Raw genomic sequence first — 21656 nt, 5'->3', positions numbered from 1 at the left:
TTCATGAGACTATTGCCATCTCGCATCAATTTACTACATCGTCTACCGTTACCGACTTCATCAGATCAACATGCCTCCGGTTACGCGGCGCCAAGCAGCCACTGTCCCTATGCATCTTCCACCCACACCTCCTCCTCGAAGTCATCGCTCTCGCTTACCACGTGGAAGGAACCCTCGTAGACCTGCAGTTACGAATGCAATCAGCAAAAGATGGCCAGAAGGCCGTTCCGACAAGCAGCCCCGCGGCATTGGCAATTCGGGAAACTCTTGCTACATGAATAGCGTTCTGCAAAACCTCGTCCATCTTCCAAAGTTCTGCAACTGGATAAAGCAGCATAACGATGCAGCTCTGGGCGCGGATTGGACTTGTCGCGCAAACGATCCGAATCGCCATCTACCGGTGAATCAAACGGAGGACCAAGTGCTCCTTAGAATGGGCGAAAGCATTGAGCAATGCGTAGCCTGCTTGGTAAAGGCTTTTGTCTTGGACTACTGGTCGAATGCTCGGGAAAATGCAAACAATCCTTCCATGGATTTCACTCATACACGTCCTAGCGTCAAAGCGTTGAACGCCATGGCTAGACGCTGGTCCACTGAGCCCCCCAGCTCCTCTGGACTCACTAAGGCGCAGGGAGAATCAGAGATTGCTTTCATGAATCGAAGGCTTAACAACGAGTCCCGCAATGACCGCGTTAGCCGCAAGAGAAACGCTGCTGGCCAGCAAGATTCTGATGAGTTCTTGATGAGGTTGCTAAATGCGTGTAAAGATAGTATTGCTCCTGGGTTAGTAATTTCTCCTATCCACCCCTGTGTAGATCACTGACTCTCTCAACAGCAATCACCAACGACTGGACGAGTTCAACTACCTCTTCACTCTGACCCGGCATGAAGAAATGCGGTGTACACATGACAGTTGTACACACCTCCACTCCATCGGCGACTACAACATCACCAAAGACCTTGGCTTCTCAAACGTCATGATCGCAAAGAATGGCCATAACCATCCTGATCTGCAAACTGCCCTGGTAAACTCGACATGGCTGGACATTGAAGATATGCCGGTAACATGCGGAGCCTGCAATCATACGGGAGATGTCAATAAGTTCAAAACGATCGAAGCCGCACCCGAGTACCTTCGAATTAACCTGGAACTGAACACTTTTGACAAGAATGGAGACCAAGTATTCGACAAGGATGACCAAAGTCGGCCGATGAAGAATACGCATCCCATCATCATCCCCAACGAGCTCGATCTCACTGCGCACGTCAGTCCTCCGTCTTCACAGCTCCGGTACAAGCTCATCGGCAAGATCATTCACTCAGGCAACCTCACACGAGCGGGTCATTACACCGCATGCGTGACAACCTGTTCTCGAAAAGGCAGACAGAAGAAGGACAGTCCACCACCAATAAAACACTACTTTATCAATGACGATAACCATCTCTTCCCTTTTCCAGGAAACGACATACACCCGCTCACTCATAATCCGGAGACCCAAGGTGGCACCGATTTTGAGGCCTCGACTCTAATATACGAAAGATTACCCAATAGACCAGGGCCAGTTGCTGAGCTGTATGAGCCACCTGAGAGAACTGGCGTTGTCGGGGTCGTATGGAGGAAGGGGAAGAAGGAAGGGAACCAGAGTCAGAAGAGAAAGAGTGATGAGATAGAAGATGAGAAAGTCGAGGAGAAAGATACCAAGAAGACAGATGGAAGTAAGGACAAGAAGGAGGCATCTGATGTGCAAAGTCAGGAACAGAATCCGAAGAAACGGCCAAAGACTTCCGAATCTACGGATCAAAGCTCTTGGGATACCCTCTGTCAGGCTTACAAACTGACAAAGATCCCCGGACCTCTGGACCAGCGCATTTGGACTGCCTATAGTCAGCTTGATGGTCTGTCGAAGACCCACTCCTAGGCTTTTGGATAAGCTCGCGTAATCTGTAACTATATTTTTATTGATTCGACTACATTCATCCGCCTCTCTTGTCGTTGCCTCGTTACGCTGAAATGGACCGGAAAGACCCAGATTCGCACCACGTATCCTCTACGCCTCATTTTCCCTCCTAACATCAGAAACCGACAGCTCAACAGTAACATCCTGTACAGGATCGAAGATACTACTAATCTGCTCCAGCGACAGGCCCTTCGTTTCCGGCACATAGAAGAAGATGAAGTTGATAACCGCGACCAATACACCAATATAGACCAAGTAGTATTTCCAAGCAATCTTGTCAATCGCCACGGGGTTCACGAATTGGTTAAAAGTAATAGACACGGCTTGCGATACCCAAAACACACTTGTGCCTTTCGTGCGGAGATGACTCGGCCAGATCTCGTTGACGTAGAGGATGGGTATGGGTGTCAGGCCAATGACGTAGCCACCGAAGAAGAGGAAGAGGAATACAATGACGGCGTAGCCTGCAGATGCGGAGCCGGTGGTTGAGTAGAGGGCTGAGCAGATGGTTATCAGAACCATGAAGACCAACATTAGGCTCGTGGACGTCAAGAAGAGGCGACGTCGACCGGCCTTTTCGCATAACAGTGCGGCTGCACAGGCCAAGAGCCAGACGTAGACTTGAAGCCCGCCGTTGATGCCTTGTTGGTGGAGGGAGTTTGTGATCCCGACCGTTCGCAGGACCGGCGCCAAGTAGAAGCTGATGATACCGTTTCCGACCCATTGGGTAGCTACGGCGATGACCACAGATAGGACGAGGCGTTTGCGGTTCCCTGGTGTAGCAAGCAAGGCCAGCCAGCCAGTAGTGTTATTCTGAGCCTCAGCCGCCGTCGATGCGCACATGCGCGTGAATTCGGAAGATACTAGCTCATCACCAGCGAGTCCATTGGCATGGTATCGTATCATGATAGACTTGGCCTTCTCTTGTTGTCCGTGTCGTACAAGCCACCTAGGCGACTCGGGGCAGAACATGATCAAGCTCAGCTGCGCCAGCGACCAAAACAGCTGAATGGCTACCGGTAGCTTCCATGACCACGAACCCGGTATTCTCAAAGCTCCGTAAGAGGCCCAAGCCGCGGTGATGGAGCCGATGAAGTAGCATGTGTTGAAGAGCGCACCTGCAACGGCCCTCTGGCGTGGATGTGCAAGCTCGACGAGTAGGGCGGAGGATGAAATCGTGTTGGAAATGCTCGAAAACCCGACGAGTATGCGCATCCCAAGAAACTGATCGAATCTTGTGCAGAATATCTGCCCCGTAAAGCCGGCTATCATTCCAATGTTGCCAAAGATGATGCCTACACGGCGGCCGTACTTGTCTGATAGCCATGGTGCTGGGAAGAACGCGGCGATACATCCCATGGACTGGGCAGCGGTGACTAGTCCGAGTAGCTTCGGATGGGAAAGCCCTTGTATGTCTTGGAAGTATCTGGGGTTGGCAATGAGATTGGAGATGAGGGAGCTGATGTAGCCATTCGTTATGGCGCCTATGTAGCTTGAAAGGAGCAAGAAGTTGAGTTTCTTCATGCCCGGATCTTTCCACCATTTTGGATGCGTGTTATTGGCTAAGGTATCCATCTTGAGGTAAGTAGTCGCAGTGTTCGTCTCAGTTGGAGTTGGCTGCCAGTCGTACTGTTACAAGCATATATAGTTCCACACGGACAGAGTTCGGCACCTAGAAGGATATCTTAACCGGCGGATGTAAGACTTCTTTGACGTTTTCGTATCTGAGTGTCGGTGAAGCCTTAGGAATGATGATCGTCATGTTCCCGGTGCCGCGGTGTAACGTCGTAAGGTCAGGTGCTCGCGATCCTAGAATTTACCATGACTCGTAGCGTCATGTACAACCAGCCGTTCCCATGTGGCAGGAATTCCTTACCGCGGCGCGGTGATACTTTCCTGAGGTTTGGAGATATCGCCACTTCCGCCATGACTTCCTATTCGTCAGAATCCGCTAGGAAGGACCATCGGGCCAATCAAGAGGATCCCGAACCCCCACTCGGGGAATCGGGATACCACAGTACGAACCTAGGAGCCTTCCAAAAGTGAGCTAGAATGCGTGGATTTCATGTCAGTACACCGACTGTCTGGCACACGTTAACATGCCTTCACTTACCCTGGACCCCGACCAACCAGCGTTGGGCTACGGAGGATGTCTTTGCGGCAACGAGTCCCATTCGTGGCTGTTGTGTTCTTTCGTAGCCTCGGAGGATTGATGAAGTAAGCGTCCAGGAACCGTCTTTGAGTCCGCTTGGACTTGATGCGGTCAAGCAAAAGGTAATGATGCCTGCACAGCTCTTTCAGTGGCCGCGTAGACAAACCCCGAGAGAAGAGCTGTACCCGCACAAGTGTGTCGCCAATAGAGTCACCCACTCCCGGTGCCTAAGCGAAGAGACTGTCCGGATTGCTTCTTGTCGTACAACTGGTCATCGAAGATACCTTTTGGCCTGTCCGCCACTCCCATTGCGGAGTCTTTCTCACCCATATCAGGTCCCATGCGACACTGGGCCATCTTTAGAACGTCGACTTACTCGAACAACCTACTCAGTTCCATGCTGTGTGGTTGGGATTGAGTCCTTTGGATGTAAAGGATAAGAGGGCCGTTGGTTTGGCGTGGGCTTATGTCGGCTTGAGATTCGTACACAGCATTATTCATATTTCGACCAACAAAGTCTCCCTACGCTTTCCGGTCTTTGCTGCGAGCTCGGTTGCGCTGCTTGGACTCACGGCTGAGACGGCTTAGAAGCTTGTTTCCCAGGCGATTTAGCTGCGGTGGTAATATTCGTGTCGGAAGGAAGCTTCAAATAGATATGGATATCTGGAACAGGCCTAGCTAGAAGTAGAAAATTAACTCGAGTTTTGGCAATTGTTCATCAGAAAAAGCAGATTCGAGTGGGCTCAAAGCATATTTCCATAAAGCCTGTGACATGTTTACAGCTTTCGCATCTTCAGAGCGATTGCGCAGAGAACAAGATGGTTACTTCTTCCATACTGCCCCGGACGTCCTATCTCCTCCAACCTTTGGAGATGAGCTATCACTTGATCTTTCAGCCTATTAAGAAGTTGGTAACGACCAAGTAGGAGAAGATGACTCTCAAGCATGTCTTGTAGATGGCGCAGCGAAGAGGCCCCTACTCTTCTGTGTAGCGAGGTTACTCCTATTAAATCGACCTTCCCTCCTCGTATCCTTCATGTAGCGGGGTATCGTAGTGTCTGCTCTCGGTGGAAGTGCCCTGCATGCGACTTCGCATGTCATGCATTTCAAATTGTCGCTCGTTCCCTCTCTTTTTATTTTATTTTGTCTTTGCACTCAGGCCTTCTTCTCCGTTTCGTTGCCCTGCCATGCTAGATTCCATCTCCTCTTCAACACGTCTATGCTCTCCTGTGAGGTCCGGCCCTTCTCTTTCTCCTCGCGATTTATCCGTGTGAAGGCAGCAGCGAGACCGATGGATATGGCGAAAAGAGGGTCGAGACTTCTGCGCGACTTGTTAGTCTCTAAGTCCAAGGTCGACGAGAGGGGAAGGCGCACTTTGATATGATGTACTGGGCCGCCATAACTGCGGGGTCTCAGAATAGTCTTCCGGAAGTGATCCGATTGCGAACAAGTAGTGGGTTGTTTAGGGAATAACGATAGTTCTGCAGGTGCAAGTCGACAAGACCAAAAATTCACGTCGGTGTCTCGATCAGCTTCTCTCAGATCGCGTACATCAAAGATCCACTGCACCTGCATTTGCTGTGGTCCGTGCCTGCCGCCAGCTGGAGCTTCCCCACGCCCGCGGTCGCGCCATGCGGACTACTTGGGCAAGCACGCGTCAAAAGCCGCTTGGAAAGCATGTCATTGTTTCAGAAGGTGCTAGAACAGTTCATGTCGCTTTGATTATCTATGTTGTGCATCCAGTCTGCATGCAGCTGGTTGTATGGAGGCGGTTAGGCGTCTGGTGAGGCGGGTGATGGCGTCATGGGTTTCAGCCCGGAGGAGCCGCAAGTCACGCTGCCTTGTCAGGTACAGATAGCGCTTCACGGGATACATGCGAGACGTCACAGATAGGGTCATGTGAAGACAGTCGTCTTGGATTAAGTCTGGTGCATTTGGGCTGAAATATGATGATCAAGCTACAGGTACAGCGCAAAAGAGAAAGCCAATCTGTCCGACCGCCACTCGTCATATCCGTAGAGCTCCATCTCCAGCGGAATGCATTCTTGCTGTATTGTGCTTGATCCGCCTCATCCTCAGATGATGTTTGCCTAGTGCTGAGTGCCGAGGAGTCTGCCGTCGCACCAAATCGCTGATCAAGAATACCGATCCATCACCCAGCCCGTGTAGTGTTGCCATGAAATAATGAAGAAACCCGTGATCCGATAACGCCTGTGAGTTCGCCGCGGCCTTGATAACCGATAGATAAGGGGATGCGGGATGGAGTGAGCTCCCTAGATGGCCTCGCCGAATGTGTTCTCGCCGGAGTACCTATAAGGTTGTTAGCAGCTGCATCGCGTTGCGCGGCGAAGGGATTACGTACGTAATGTACAGGAAGCCATCCTCATCCTTGTGCTCCTCATATATCGAGCTCATGAGCGCGGCGGTAGGCGGCAGAACCTCATCAACGAAGATGAAGATGGCCTTCTCAGGTGACAGCTTGATGCGCTTACGGATCACGTAGACGAACTGTCCGACGGTCAGGTCGGCGGGTACCAGGTACTTCTTCTTGTCGATGGTCGCGATGTCCGACTTCTCAACCTTCTCGCAGATGACCTGCGCCTTGTTAGCTGCTGTCGCAGTGAGGGAGATGAACAGGCAGGAGGCAAACGTACGGGAATGCGGTCGTTGTACTTCTGGCGAATGCGCTCCGCCTCGGCCTTGCGCTTCTCGAACGGGTGCTCGTCCTTGAACTTGGAACGCATCTTGGATATGTGTAAGAGTGATGGGTAGTGTATGTGAGTGTGTAGAGTGAGCAGGCGGGAGTTTTGTCAGTGGTGCGGGTGGAGATGTAGGACGCTGAGGGTGCGGGCGGTGTGGGAGTTTAAGGGCAGGCAGCAGAGCGGGGCGAATCACTTCCAGCCTTACCTAACCAACGCCCAAGTCAGTCACCATCCATGCACATGCCCTATGCAACAGACGACCAACGCTTCACGCGCCAGCCAAGTGCTCTCTGGGAATCAGAGACAGTGCAATCAGCCTTCTTTCGTCATGCGAATGCAGCCCTTTTCACCCGTGAAGAGCGACCTGGTTCTCGTCTATGGCTGTGCTGACCGCTTCGCCCACCAAGTCACTTGCTAAGCTCCCATGACCTGGGTCTCCCGGACGCATCCAAGGTTGAGTCATCCATCGACTTGAGCACCGCCACTGTAGGCATGCGCCGTGACGCTATCTTGAACTTGACGTAGGCTGCATCATTCCATCGTTCCAAGTCGACGCGTTGGACACGCGCGTTGGCAGGCATTTAGCGCGTCCGACCACCTTGCCGCTCATAGCAACGTAGCTATCTCTTCAGACGCCTTCTATGACAGCGCGAACGAGTACTTCTTATGCACCGTGAGATGCCCGTCAGGATACTGGGTAGCAGTGCGCACCCTACCTAGCGAGTACCGCCAACGAACCCTCGCTACCGCATGCTGCGCGTTTGCAGATAGGTGCACATGTGTCTTTGAGCACTCAGCCCGTCAAAAGCCGAAATCAGTACAACTCAAAGTAAGCGCTTTCGCGCGTCCTCACTTTCGTTGTCTGTAACGGCAAGTTTGCCGTATTTGCATGATGCAGGTACCGATACCGCTAGTAGGAGTACCGAGGAGCTCCACTGATGATGCGCCCACCGTGGTGTGATGCACGTCAACTTTCCAAACCACCGACTTTCTCCCACAGACTTGATATAAATCAATTCGCGACTATCACATACCTCCAATGATCTTCACGCGGTGAACGTCTTCTCAAGATTCCACACGCCCGTCATGCGTCCATTCCGATCTTCACTCCGCATCTCAAGAGCTCTCGAGCTTCCCCACAGCCATGCGCCGCAACGAACACTACGCCCGAATCACATCTGCAATAGACAATTACACGCTTCACCAAGACGCCGTCTAGACCTACCCTCAGGCAAGAAACCGGAGAAGCCGGATCCTTTGGAAGAATGGCGTAATCCTCCACCGAGCAAATGGCCGAACAGGATACGGTTGCTATTTGTACCCTTCATTGGGGCCTTGGTCTACTCCATGGTACACAGAGACCCTGAATATTGCTTTGAACCTTATTAACCATGTCACAGTGGACGGACGACACGATCAAGACCGAAGCACCCTCCATCGCCGAGAAGGATGCCCTGCTCAAGCGTGAGAATGGCGTCTCTGAGCAATCACCCATGCGCCTCCGAATGGAGCAATTCATAAAGCAAAACCAGAAGGAAATCGTGGCTGAGCTGGAAAAGGTCGACGGCACCAAGTTCAAGATCGACACATGGCAGCGACCAGAAGGCGGTGGTGGCATCACTTGTATCCTGCAAGACGGCAACGTGTTCGAGAAGGGAGGCGTGAACACCTCAGTTGTATACGGGCGCTTGCCTAAAGCCGCCATACAGAAGATGCGCGCCAACCACAAAGCTCTCGACCCCAACGTCGATTCGCTCGAGTTCTTCGCCGCAGGCCTATCCATGGTCCTTCACCCCCACAACCCCAACGCACCGACCGTGCACCTCAACTACCGTTACTTCGAGACGGCTGATGAGCTGGGAAACACAAACGCATGGTGGTACGGTGGTGGCTGCGATCTCACACCCTCCTATCTCTACGACGAAGACGCGATACACTTCCACGGCGCTATCAAGCAAGCCTGCGATAAGCACGATAAGGCATACTACCCGCGGTTCAAGAAATGGTGCGACGAGTACTTCAGCAACAAGCACCGGGGTGAAACACGAGGTGTAGGCGGCATCTTCTTTGACGACCTCGACGAGACGGAGAAGGATCAGGAACAACTATTCTCATTCATTCAGGACTGCTTGTCCGCTTTCCTGCCTTCCTACCTACCCATCATCAACAGGCGGAAGGACATGCCCTACACGGACGAGATGAAGCAGTGGCAGCAGATCCGTAGAGGACGCTATGTCGAATTCAACCTTGTGCACGACCGTGGCACGGCTTTTGGTCTGAACACGCCTGGTGCTCGGGTCGAAAGTATTCTTATGAGTCTGCCCCTTACGGCAAGGTGGCAGTATATGCATGAACCTGCAAAGGGTAGCAGAGAGGAACGGTTAATCGAAGTCCTTAAGAGTCCGAAGGAGTGGGTGTAGAAAGCTGGGACGTGGACTTGTACATATATATCATGACGGAATATACGAGTTGAAGTAGGAGACATCCATGTATTGAAATGTGTGATTGCTACCATTGATTACAGTCAATGGAATTTACGTAGAAGCCCAAATATTAAATGGCTGTCAAACTCAACGCCACGCTATGCTGCAAAAGCCGACCATCGTTGCCTTTTCTGAAAAATGGCCAAATGTCAACGACTCAAAGTGAAAACTGATGTCTAATAAGCCCTAACCTTCTTTCCTTCACCGTTGGCACCAAGATCCGCCTTCCTCTTTCCAAGTACTGAGTCAGGCGTGCCTGGCGCCTCAATACCAACACCCTTGCCATAAACCTCCTCAAAACAAGTAGCATGGTATATCTTACCACCCACGCTTACGGCATCCATCCACACAAAGTCGTTGGCCTCCACATTCCACTGCGTCTCAAATTTGTCCTGGCAGATGGGGCACGGTGCCTGCTGTAGTGTGACGTCTTGTGGTACGCTCACATAGCGATCCTTGGCCTGTTTCTTCGGCTTAGCACCACCAGCACCAGAGGAACCGTCGTTGGACTGGTTAGGGGCTGTCTCGTCGACTTCGCGGTACTCTATCCACTCCTTTTCAGGAATGTACCAGCTGCGGTGTACACCTCGCTTGGCGGCATCTGGGTCCTTGACTTTGAAATGCCAGTCCATATGGCGTGCTTTCTTCTCTTTGCCTTCGGGTGTGCTCTCAAAGCGACGGCCACATGTGGCGCAGATGTTGGGCTTGGCTTCGTAAAGGCGGGAAATGAGGTGAAGACGAGGCTTCTTCATTGATGCCGTGGTGAGCTCGATCTGTTCCATCAAGCTACCCGGCGCAAGTGGATGTTGTATGGTCGGCTTGGATTGAATCGGCGTTGGGTTTGCAGGTATACCACCAGGTACACCACCCAGAGCTTTCAAAAGCCACTCGGCGGAACCAAGGGCTGGAGCCGCAGCAACAGGTTGTTGTGGTAACTGAGGAACGGGAGTGCTCTGCACAGGCGTGGGTGGCATTGAAGGCGGCACGGCACCAGGTTTGCTGAACTGCGCAAGCAGAGCAGCGAGATTGGCAGTGGGCGTCGCGGACTGGGTCGGTGGAGGAGCCTGAGGTGCCGGTACTGGAGTCGAGACTGGGGGTGGGAAGCCTTGGAATGGCATCTGAAACGGGGCTGGGGCTGGTACTGAGTTCGGTTGTGCTGGGGAAGATACACGTTTGAGTAGCTCTGCCAAGTTCAACGCAGGTGGATTCGGGGTTGGCGCGGGTTGTGGAGTCGACTGCGGTGGTGGTCGGAAGCCTGCCAGAAGTTGCGCGACATTCGGCGGAGCGCTGCTCGGGGGTGCACCCATCGAAGAGAAGCTAGGCGGATAGCCTTGGGGCATTGCCTGTTGTGGTGGGTACACTGGCGTAGAAGGAGCAAAGGTCGGTGTTGGTGCTGGTGGAGGTGCTAATGCTCGGACCTGTTGACGTACGGCCTCTAGTTGTTGAGGAGGCAACGTCTGTGTGTCCAGGATCTGCTTGAGGGACAGGAGTGCTGACAGCTTTGTACGCAAAGCAGCGTCAGCTGGGTTGTGCGCGAACATGTTCTGTGTTGTGCTGATAAGCTGTGTCAATTCCACCTTCAAGTCGGCAAGATCAACGGACGACATGGGCTGGGGCTGCTGATATACAGGTGGCGTGGATGCGTGTGATGGTGGATATTGAGGTGTCGGGGGTTGTGACTGGAACGATTATTAGCAAGAATGTCTGAAGATCGTATTGAAAACCTACCGGTCGAGCACGCGGATCATTGGGAGCGGCATAACGTGGTCCAGTTTGCGGCGGCGTAGATGTACCCCTCCAGGCGACATTGAGTGACGGAGGACGAGGGGGAAGCGCGTGTTGCGGTCGAATCTGTTGCTGAGCTGCGCGGAATTTAGCCAGTGCGTTCTCGATGTCCTGTGTCACGTCGGCTTGAAACACAGGGCGAGGGTCCATCGACTCGGGCACAGGCATCTTCCACGTCCTCAGCAAGCCTTCCATGTTCTTGCGTGTGTTTTGATCCATGACAAGATAGGCGTCCATGAAGGTTCTGTAAAGGTTGCGACCAATGTAGACGGTGTATGGCGTGCCAACATTCTTAACAATCGAATCAAGGACGTAGAGGGCTGGAAGCTTCCATTCGGGGCGAGTCTATGCCATGTCAGTCACCGGTGGATAAAGTTTGAACTGAATGATAGAGTTGTTAGTCTACACGGTTCCAGGACGTACCGACTGGATATGCTTCTGAAGCTCGTTGGATATGGCTTCCGCATACTCTGTGTTTTCTTTGGCGATGAGGGTTAGATTGCTAATCTCAGGTCTGCTGTTCATCCTCAAATCTTGCAGGGCATCCCGAAAGTCGGCAGCCACTTCAGCAGCTGACACAGACATGATGGGCAAGAATATCTGGGGTTAGACAAGAGGGGATATGTGCTGTGTTAGAAGACGTGAACTTGCGCGCAAAGGGCAGGGTGAGCGGCTGACTCTGCGGTCGGGGAGTCGCAACGCTGACGATGTCGATGCCAGATGAACAAGATAGACGATATGCTTCCTCGCTCTCGACGAACACACGTAATGACAGTGCTTGTGTTGGATACTAGCTATGGCCGCGCCAAATGACGCAGTGTGAAGACTGCGCCGGTACAGCTAGGCAGTAACAAACTCGCTCTCCTCCAGCTACTGCGATCCTCCTTCTGTGTATATGCCCTTCCCCCTTCAAGCCAACAATGAGGCGGTGATGCGCAACTGCGGACGTGTCGCAATAGAGACCCAAAGTGACTCAGGTACTGCGACGACGACGGCGCCTAGTAGGGTGTCGTTTAGGATAAGGCTCGTCCGTTGAGAAGCTGACAAACAGCGTCGAGCAGACTCTGTAAGACGTCGTCGGGGGTGTAGTGATGGTGGGGGCCTGAGGTTGGTGGTCAGGCGAGTGAGTTGTCGAACAAAGGTGGAGGAGCGGCTGCGGTCTTTGACAATCGCGAACCAGCCGCGCCTCCGTTTGCCAAGCCCGGCCCCGGCAAATAGTATCACCGCGCGTCATGGCCGTCGCGCTCCCTTGAACTTTCCTTGAGCATCTCACGATCGACGTTCGCGCCTGGTCCACCTTTACCGCGACAAGTCACTGTTAATCGATCTCGCATCCTCCGCGCCTTCTCATCGATACCCTGATTTCGACGAACCAGGCCCAAACAGCCAGCATGGAGGACGTTGAGTTCAACCGATCGCATTCGAGGTCGCCGTTACCAGCGGCTGGCAACGACCCAGCTGATCCCCTGCGCCCCGAAATCGACGAGGAGAACGCTACCCCGAACCCCCCTATCGGTGATCCAGACCAAGATATGGAAGTGACAGAGGACCGACCCGGCGAGATGCCTGACCAGGACGACATCGAGGCTGGCTTGTCAGACAATGAGTCGGTGCTTTCCGAGGCGCTGGACGATGACCAAATGGATGAGCAGTTTGGCGATTTCGATATCAACAATGTTGCTATTGATGAGCGCCCGGCGCAAGCGATCGACGAAGACAACGTCAAGCAGATTGGTGTACACAAGCGAAAGCGCACTGCTGCTGAGGGTGAAGAGCCAAAGAAGAAGAAAAAGAGGGCTGAGAAGCCTCGCCGCAAGAAGAACAAGGATGGCGACGATGACGGTGATATTGCAGAGGGTGACAGGCGAAGCAAGCGGTCCAAGAAGGCAGGCAGGGTCCGAGCCGCAAGCCCAGAGGGCGATCCAGACGAACATCTGACCCCGGAAGAGCGTATGTATGACCATACCTAGACCCTCATATCTACTAAATGTGACTTTAGGACGAAAGAAGCAGCTTAATGCGCAAATCGACAGCATCGTTAGCACCAGCTCGAATCGCCGCCGCAAGAAGGATGGCATTGACCTTGAACAAATGGCCGACCAAGAGATTGAGGAGATGCGCCGCCGTATGGCAGCTGCCGCCGAAGCCGACAACGAAGGTCGAAAGCGCAACGAGCCTGCACGACACAAGCTCAAACTTCTGCCAGAAGTCACCGCCCTCCTGAACAAGAACACACTGAGAGATACCATCGTGGACCCCGAAGTGAACCTGCTCGAATCGGTGCGCTTCTTCTTGGAGCCCCTAAGCGATGGTAGTCTTCCCGCGTACGACATTCAGAAAGATCTCATGGCCTCATTAGCCAAGTTACCTGTAAACAAGGACACACTTGTCGCATCTGGCATCGGCAAGGTCATCATGTTCTACATCAAGAGCAAGAAGCCCGAGTTGACCATCAAGCGACAAGCCGAGCGCCTCTTCACAGACTGGACGCGTCCCATTCTTAGGCGGACAGACGACTACCGCAAGAAGGAGTTTGCCCAGGCCGACTACGACCCGAGGTATGTATTGCGCCTTCATATTTCGCTATGTATGCTAACAACCTTAGTCAAATCAAGACTACCGACAGGTCCGCTGCCAGCAGCCAAGCCGCCGCCTACGCAGCAAACCGAAAGAAGCAGCTCGAAGCCCCCAAGGCATTCCAGCGTGCCCGCATGGAGTCTGGTCCCACTACGTATACCATTGCGCCCAAGAGCAACGTTGTGTTCAACGAGAACGCACGCAGTCGTTCGAGCAACGTGGATATCATGAAGCAAATCAGGGGTGGTCGCAGCGGAGGCAGGCGCTGAGCTGGGTCTTACGACGCCATTCAAATGCGGTTTGCGTTTTCTTTTCTGTTCGGCTTTAGATAAGGTCATTGATCAGCTGCTCTGGACGTCACATTGGTACTCTGACATACGCTTGGGGTCTACGCATGGTAAAATTGCATAGCGGGCGTTACTTGTAGCTTCAGAGTTGGTGTGTGGGTTAGCCAGCTTCTTGTACACTATCGAATGCAGTATTCTTCTTCTGAACGTAACCTGAATGCTGTCATTTATTGTGTTGAACTAGTAATCATGCTTATCACGTATACTAACCAAGGTTGTGTTGATAATTCGAAGTGAGTATGATATACCTTCACTACGGCATCCTCCTAGAGGCTAAGAATATAATAAGAGACACTGTCCATGCCAAGGAAGACTGTATGTAGGCTCGCTGGCCTAATGCGGCCTCATAACAGTCCTGAGCTAGAACCTCCCCGACCTTTGAACCCCGCCAAAGAGAAAGATTTTGACCTTGAAGCAAAACGCAAAAAAAAAAGAAGCTTCTATCACTCTTGCGACATGTTCTATAGTATGCAGAGAGCAAAAAGAAGATGATATTCCGACACCGGGAATCTGAATCGTTGTTAGAGGAGATCGAACTGAGGGGCAATCGAAGAAGCTTACCGAACCCGGGCCTTGCCGGCACTAAACAGTGAACTGACTCTGCAGATGAGAGCGGCAAATCCTAGCCACTAGACCATATCGGAAATTGATGGAAGTTTAGGAAAATAGAGGACAAATAATCGTGGTGGGTGGTGTTGTGGTGGAGTTGGAGGGTTGGAAAATTTTGTACACAGGAAAAGCCCCACTAAGTACAATCTAATCTACAACGAAATATCTAGATCAAGACCGAGACTACCGATTCTGAAAACGTTGACGGTGTCTGCAAAGGTGCTGTTGTTGTCCTTGTTGTCCGCCAACTCTACGCCGTCGCGCGTGATAATCTCAGTGCTACCCACAGTGTTCACGTTGTAGAGATTGATATCGTACGTGTTGCGCCCCCCTTCAATCGACAGAATGGTCGACTGGCACTTCTCGTCTTCGGTAACCCGCGAGCAGTTCGTCGAGTAGTTGTTGAAGAAAGAGTACAGGCCTATTCCGTAGCCGAGAATGTTGTTGCTGCGGAGGATGCGCAGACCCCAACCGGATGCTGTGCTGGTGGATGTAGAGTTCGTTCCATTCAGAGGCTTGTGTGTGAAGACTGGGTCAGACAGCGCTGGGTTGTTTGGGAAAGGCAGAGTGGCATCGGGGTTGGGCTGGTAGTAGGCTGTCTCCGTTTGGATCTGGCCCATGAAGATGTTCTTGGTATCGACGAACTGGTATTCGTAGAGGACGTGGTGTTCGACTGCCGTACCGGTTCTGCGATAATGTTAGTGACTATTGGCGAAACTACAAAGGTTGAAAAACTCACAGCCATATCCTCCCGTTGATACTCTCAACAAGCAGACCACGGCCAGCATAGAGAGTGAGCTGGCCGTCACCGTCGAGGTCATGATCAGAAGTCCACAGCCAGTTGTTTTCCATGTACAGTCCTGCACTGAACTTGGTGAGGTGCATAGTCATGTAGGATACAATGCATTCCTCCTTCAAGTTCGCCGCAGTGGTCGTAGTGTTAGGCGTTGTTCCACACTGCTTGACTTGCTGGTCTGATCCCACAAATCCTCCGATACGCGCATGCACATCCCAAAGACCAGCAGGCTCGTCGGTATAGGTACCAAGATTGTACTCAATCAGAATGGCACCAGCTTGCGGGCCCTTTGTGCTAACGAAGAGATCGGACAACTCCACTCGGCCTTGTTCGCCTGGTCGGGCAATTTGCACGACTGGCTTGGGGTTGGACATGTCGTTGAAGTAGGGGCCAGAGGAAAGAATCACAGAGGCAAGGGCTTCTCCAATGATGGTGGCACCGGGTGGGATGTAGATTGTAGAGGTGACCAAATAGTAACCGGCGTCGATGAAGAAGATCTTTCCCTCGGCATTGGCTTGGAGGATCGCGGCGTTGAGAGCATCGGTATCGTCGGTTCGACCGTTTCCAGTGGCACCAAGATCACGAGCGGAGAGGAACTGCGTCAGGGGAACATCGCCATACTGAGGCTTCGAGCGCTCGTAGTATTTGCCATCCGCGCCCAACAGTTCTGCCGGGCGCTTAGTTGGGTCAAGAGCGCCGCGCACTTCTACAGGACCTTGAGGCAAGTATCGGTGACCGTCAGCCCAGGCTTCGATAGTCGAAGCACCAGAAGAGCCTGCTAGGTATGTTCCGTTGGGTCCAGCTACCGCAGTACGGACATTGTCAAGTTTGACGTTCTCCAGGTAAAGAGATCCGGCAGCAGCAGGCTCAGAGTTCTTGATCCTGGAGGTAATGATACCAATCGGGGTGTTTGTGATCTCGCTGTCAAAGAAGGTGATTGACCCCACATTGACTGCAGAAGGACCACCGTTGGTCATATTGAGTCCAACCTGGCAGTTGTTGATAGAGACAGACTTGTACGTCCAGCCCCAATCCCACAGCTGCTCGATCGCAGTGGTGACATGGTTGAACATGATGTTGCGAGTGGTGAATTGCTGGTTTCCGACGATGAATCCCTTGTTTCCACCGTTGAAAACGAGGTCTGTCATGAAACCACCGGATCCCGCTTCAACGAAAAGACCTTGGTGTTGCGTTCCGTTTTCGGCATTCATGTTGAAAATCACGTTCTGGATACTCGTCGCCTGTGCAGTTGGCCAATGGATTCCAGTAGGTGAATCCTTAGCCGACATTTTTGTGGTGTCAATGATGAGGTTCCGAATCTGGCGGAAGAAGGTGACCGTAGGATTGAAACCAAGTCCATTGTCGCCGTATAGAGAGCCGTCGATCAGGCCGAAACTTGAGCCGGAGAAGTTGGACGCAGCCTGGATGGTAGGAAGACAGTTTGGGTTTCCGATGATCTTTAATGAGTCAGTCACAACGTTCCACACCTTTCACAAAAGTGCCCGATCCCAAGTAAAATCCGACATGTTGCATGTACCCTACAAGAATGCACCACATCTTCATCCGTATGTAGATGAGTCAGAAGTCAGTGTAACTTCTAGGGTACGCTTCCTTTTTTTACTTGGCTGACTTTGGTGATCCCATCTTGATTGCACTGGAGGTGTTCATACCTGAGTATAGTAATAGTCGATGATAGCACTCGAGATCTTGTATGTACCACCTGGAAAATACACCACGGCAGGCTGGTTAGTAGAACTCCCGCAAGTCCCAGGCGCACATCTGCCACCATAAGAGATCGCTCTCTGAATGGCGGCAGTATCATCATGGACTCCATCGCCGACTGCGCCAAAAGACTTGACATTCCGGAAGACGGTGTAGTTGCCAGGGTTCGGATTGTAGCTAGCAATGCCCTGGTGTTTGATATTTTCCATCCAGTATGGAGCACATGACGCATCCTGATCTACAGATTGGCGAGGTCTTGCATGGGGATGGGCGTGGCGGGGCGCGAAGTGTAGGTTGGAGGATCCATGGACATAGCCGTTGTTGGAAGGAGCGGACTGCGCGACTGCGCAAGAAGAGTACAATGCCAACACAACAGAAGATGCGGAGAGCAACATCTTCGGTAAAGAACGTAAAGAGCGACGGGAAAGTGAACAACAGAAGTTGAAGGCCGTCAGACTTCCGCAAGATCACATATTAATACAGCATGAGTAGGGGCGGATCTTTTGTCGCCCCTGTCATCATTTGGGGTCGTTGTAGGGCCGATCGACCGCGACTACATCCGGCGATCAGCCATGCGTATTTGCTTCGCTGATTGGGCACGCAGGCTGCGCGGTGCATTGCTGTTCGGGCTCGGATCGGAATCTGTGGCGTTCTTGTTGACGGCGTGTTTAGAAGATCTGAAACATTTAGTTCACCGGTTCGCAACGGATCATTGCAGCGCGAGCTAGCCCAATGTTAGCTTTCGCAATCAAATCATATACCAATTCCGGAGTCCTGGATGGGGGCGACACAGATTGTACGACCTGCACGTTGGGCGCATGATGCCTCCACGGACTGCGGGCACGCGGGTGCATTGTTGAGTCTCGGCCTCATGCGTTAGCCTCGCAATGAATGGAAAACCACCACTTCATCTGAGGCAACGCTAACCGCATAGCTACATATCAGAAGAAGAAGTACATATGTTAGAAGCACATTGTTCTTAGAAGTTGTCATCTGCGAGTTATATGCTGTTGTAGGCCGCTGAATATACTCGCACCTGTCTGTTCATTCTACATATCTCGCCCCCAGATTTCGGCAGGTGGACGTGCTTGCGGGTTTATTCCCGGTAATTCGACATCACCGCGCCACGAGCTTCACTGACCTGGTTCCGTGCCCTGTGTAGGTTCAAGACAGGGGCGAATGCACATTCACGTCAACCTAGGGAAAAACTGAATAGGTCTGCAGCCTACATTAATATAGAAACATGCAACTCAAGTAAACTAACGTCGATGTAGGCTCCAGAACTGTTCAGCTTTTTAATTGTAGGAGGTGCATTGATGTATGAAATGATATTCTTTCAGAAGGTGACGGTTACCAGAGATGACAGCATGTGAAAATGACAGAATTGGGGGTTGAAGAAATGCGCCTTTGATTCAGCCTGGGGCCTGGTCTCAGCTTGGGCTGGTCATCGAAGTATTGGAGGTTGCCAGATTGGGAGGTTGAAGTTGGGGATTGATAGAATTCGTGTCAGCTCCAAAGAAAATATGTCAAGGGTATGCGGGTTGATGAGTGAACAGCATGTCTGTTCAAGTGTACATCGGTCCGTTTTGCTGTACGAGACAGCTTGTTCGTACAAGAAATTAAACATGCTCGACTGATCAGTCGGGATAAGGAGGAATTAGAATCCCGTAGACTGATAATCAGGCCCGAGTGAAAGACGTTCAGTCTTCGAGCAAACGGTTTTGTCATCCATAAATTGAGGGACAGAAGACTTGATGAACTGCTGTCGGTCGCCCTGCGTGAAAGAGAGTCCTGCCATGCTGAACCAGACAGTAAAAAAAGAGGGTTCAAAGTAATCTCTGCTGTTCATGCTGAAGAGAAAGGGCGAGCAAAACGAACGATCAGCGTTGGAAGGAGGGTACGCGCGACCACGTGACCGACAGCATCGGCAATATCGCAGCCCAAACGCCGACAATCCAAACTTTTGCGTATCCAAGTGCACCGTAAACGTCATCTTCGAGATACCCACCTTGCATACCGCCTGTCGCTCTACAGCTCTTTCTATCGCCTCACCTCACACCTCATACAACACACCGCCGGAATGTTCGGAGGTGAGTTTTACCAGGGATTGCCGCATCCAAGACAACGAGGCTGACGTGCATGACAGCACCACCACAACCATCCAAGCAGGAGCTTGCCGCGGCCGAGGCACAGACTATGACCGATATCAAGTGGACAGCTGCCAGCGCTGTTGTGCTATATTTCTGTAAGGATGATTGAAACTGCATCACGGCGGACGGAAACTAACACCCTACAGCACCTCATCTCGTCGAATACATCTCGAAGCTCTTCTAAGCAGCGACTGCTCCCGCGATTACGAACCCGTCCACAAAGTCCAAAGCGCTGGAAATGAACAGGTGTACGCATAAATGGGACGGAACAATGAAGCAACACACCAACGAACTACTGTACAACATACTCGCATGGCCTAGGGAATACATGCGCTTGTAACATTACTGGTTGAACGGACACAAATACCCTTACAGTATATGGGGATCGACGCATACGTCTAGAAGCAAAGAGAACTCACCAAACGCCATCTGACATGTGCGCAATGATGAGACGATGAATATTATGCAACGCTTGATTGTACGCCTTCTATGCATCCGTCCGCTGCTGCATGGTATCTCGCAACGCCCAACTTTTCGCAATATAACCTCTACATCACCTATGAATCGTACATGACAAATGCGCCCTCGTATTATGCCCTTATCGCTTTGCCGGCCTTGACTGCTTTGCAGTCTCCCACTCGTCGTATTCGTCTCTGGTGTCGTCGACCCACTTCTTGAGATGCTCGAGTTGTCGGTCGTAGTCTTTGAGGAGCTAAGATACGGTGTAAGTATGCGTGAGGGATCATGAGATGGGCTTCTTACCTTCTCCAACGCCTTCTGGTCTTCATCTGTAAGAAGCTCACCGTTTTGCTGCTGGTCAATCGTCTTGCCCAGCTTCTCAGTCTCCTCTTGTAGGATGCGCGCCCGCTCGCGCACGCCGGACATGCGCGCCCAGATCTCTTCTTGTCGCCCGCCAAGCACAGGATCAAAGGTCTGCTTCTCCAACTCGATGAGCTTTTTCTTCAATTCCTCCTCTGGCTGATCCATAACGTATCCCCGGTTTCGCAAGATCTGGACCTTGGTTGCAAGGGCCAAGGTTCGCTGGGTGAAGACGACGTGCTTGCGCTTAGCTTCGGTGATGCGCGATGCTACCGTCAGCTCATGGGCGTCTTTGAGAAGCGATAGTGCATTGTTGATCTCGTGCAGGCGGGTTCGTAGCGCGGTGACAGCGGCTGCTTGTTGCTTGATGCGTTCTCCAACTTGCTCAAAGCCACGCGCAAGCACGGGAATAGCACCTGGACTTGGCTTCTTGGACAAAGCCTCCTCCCATTTCCGTTCGTCTTCACCCTGCGAGGGACCGTAGAAGGGCGCTTCTTCAGGCTTGACCGAGTTGTAGAAGTAGTATTGGAAGACGCATTCGGGGCTGCTGGGATCCCACTTGTTATTCAGGATCCGTATCTGCTCGATGACCGACTTCTCTCCTGGCAAGTGTTAGCGCGACTTCAGCGGTGATCTCGAGGTGCCATACTGTGACCGTTCATGGTATTAGCAGCGAAAGGTTGCGCGGAGGACTGGCGCAACTGCGGAAGCCCTTCGCGCTGTTGTTGGATGCTTTGCGCCTGAATGTTGTTCAGGACGGGCGCAGGCTGCAATGAGGCGCCGAAGAGGCTGTTGCTCATGTTTGGCTGTTGTTGCTGCCCCTGCTGCTGCTGCTGCTGTTGCTGTTGCTGCTGAGGCTGGCCAAACAGACTTGAGCCGGCATTTTGTTGTTGCTGCTGAGGTTGTCCGAAGAGGCTTGAGCCTGCGTTCTGCTGTTGTTGTTGTTGGGGCTGGCCGAACAAGCTCGATCCCGAGTTCTGCTGCTGTTGCTGCGGCTGTGTCGAGCCAAACAGGCTATTGGTGTTGTTCTGTTGAGGGGCGGTTGATGAGCCGAAGAGGCTGGACTGTGTCGTGTTCGACTGCTGCGGCTGTTGCTGCTGCGATTGACCGAAAAGACCGCCAGCTGGTGCTGTGGTGCTTCCAAACAGAGTGCCCGTCTTCTTTTCTCCGCCTGCCGGGTTTCCAAAGCTAAAAGACATGTTGAATAGAAGTCGTAGTATGCGCGTGTCCTTCTGGGCAGATTCGATAGTGATTCGAACGAGTGACGTTATTCAGGTCGCGGATGGAGGAGCTTCCAATGTTTGTTTTCGGTCGCGCGCAGGCACGCGAAGGAGGCGATCGCTGAAAGTAGGCGCTGGTATTATTCACAAAAACAATCAATCGGCGCGCATCCTGATTGATGAGAAGCAGGAGAGGCGTGTAAGGGCGCGGTGGAGGTGCAGATGGCGCAGTGAGAGATTGTTGTCTCTCGCTCACAAAGGTCAGGCACCAGCGCGGCCCATCGCATCCCTGCCAGTTTTAGTGAGCGCCAAGACCGACTTCCGCGACGACCTCAC

The 21656-nt window shown here is 52.3% G+C and overlaps 8 protein-coding genes and 1 non-coding gene across 9 annotated transcripts; 3 read left to right on the top strand and 6 right to left on the bottom strand.

Annotated features, from left to right (window-relative positions):
* Positions 1–574: 574 nt before the first annotated feature.
* Positions 575–1919, top strand: J4E86_004263 (uncharacterized protein; the record flags this gene model as incomplete). The annotated part of the gene is made up of 2 exons (XM_051444806.1): positions 575–783; positions 836–1919. The coding sequence occupies 2 exons, from the start codon at positions 575–577 to the stop codon at positions 1917–1919; spliced, it is 1293 nt and encodes a 430-aa protein (XP_051304431.1).
* A 129-nt stretch (positions 1920–2048) lies between these two features.
* On the bottom strand, positions 2049–3533 carry J4E86_004262 (uncharacterized protein; the record flags this gene model as incomplete). The annotated part of the gene is made up of 1 exon (XM_051444805.1): positions 2049–3533. The coding sequence occupies one exon, from the start codon at positions 3531–3533 to the stop codon at positions 2049–2051; it is 1485 nt and encodes a 494-aa protein (XP_051304430.1).
* A 2850-nt stretch (positions 3534–6383) lies between these two features.
* ATG8 (ubiquitin-like protein atg8) lies at positions 6384–6854 on the bottom strand (the record flags this gene model as incomplete). Its single annotated transcript, XM_051444804.1, has 3 exons — positions 6384–6420; positions 6473–6705; positions 6765–6854. The coding sequence occupies 3 exons, from the start codon at positions 6852–6854 to the stop codon at positions 6384–6386; spliced, it is 360 nt and encodes a 119-aa protein (XP_051304429.1).
* Positions 6855–7898: 1044 nt separating this feature from the next.
* On the top strand, positions 7899–9232 carry HEM13 (Coproporphyrinogen-III oxidase; the record flags this gene model as incomplete). The annotated part of the gene is made up of 2 exons (XM_051444803.1): positions 7899–8162; positions 8213–9232. 2 exons carry the CDS (start codon positions 7899–7901, stop codon positions 9230–9232), a joined length of 1284 nt encoding a protein of 427 aa, XP_051304428.1.
* Positions 9233–9471: 239 nt separating this feature from the next.
* Positions 9472–11665, bottom strand: J4E86_004259 (uncharacterized protein; the record flags this gene model as incomplete). The annotated part of the gene is made up of 3 exons (XM_051444802.1): positions 9472–10974; positions 11024–11425; positions 11504–11665. 3 exons carry the CDS (start codon positions 11663–11665, stop codon positions 9472–9474), a joined length of 2067 nt encoding a protein of 688 aa, XP_051304427.1.
* Positions 11666–12471: 806 nt separating this feature from the next.
* J4E86_004258 (uncharacterized protein) lies at positions 12472–13926 on the top strand (the record flags this gene model as incomplete). The annotated part of the gene is made up of 3 exons (XM_051444801.1): positions 12472–13030; positions 13080–13638; positions 13686–13926. 3 exons carry the CDS (start codon positions 12472–12474, stop codon positions 13924–13926), a joined length of 1359 nt encoding a protein of 452 aa, XP_051304426.1.
* A 572-nt stretch (positions 13927–14498) lies between these two features.
* Positions 14499–14648, bottom strand: J4E86_004257. Its single transcript has 2 exons — positions 14611–14648; positions 14499–14585 (listed from the first exon to the last, which is right to left on the bottom strand). It is a non-coding gene; the product is annotated as a tRNA-Glu (tRNA).
* A 117-nt stretch (positions 14649–14765) lies between these two features.
* Positions 14766–17340, bottom strand: J4E86_004256 (uncharacterized protein; the record flags this gene model as incomplete). Its single annotated transcript, XM_051444800.1, has 4 exons — positions 14766–15300; positions 15353–16866; positions 17080–17129; positions 17187–17340. 4 exons carry the CDS (start codon positions 17338–17340, stop codon positions 14766–14768), a joined length of 2253 nt encoding a protein of 750 aa, XP_051304425.1.
* Positions 17341–19879: 2539 nt separating this feature from the next.
* Positions 19880–21299, bottom strand: J4E86_004255 (uncharacterized protein; the record flags this gene model as incomplete). The annotated part of the gene is made up of 3 exons (XM_051444799.1): positions 19880–19993; positions 20044–20702; positions 20750–21299. 3 exons carry the CDS (start codon positions 21297–21299, stop codon positions 19880–19882), a joined length of 1323 nt encoding a protein of 440 aa, XP_051304424.1.
* Positions 21300–21656: the final 357 nt, after the last annotated feature.

This window comes from Alternaria arbusti, assembly GCF_024043155.1.
Source record: "Alternaria arbusti strain BMP 1465 chromosome Unknown scaffold_4, whole genome shotgun sequence".
NCBI classification, from domain to species: Eukaryota; Fungi; Ascomycota; class Dothideomycetes; order Pleosporales; family Pleosporaceae; genus Alternaria; species Alternaria arbusti.
The sequence above is the reverse complement of the archived record's forward strand: the minus strand, read 5'-3'. Positions and strand labels throughout refer to the sequence as shown.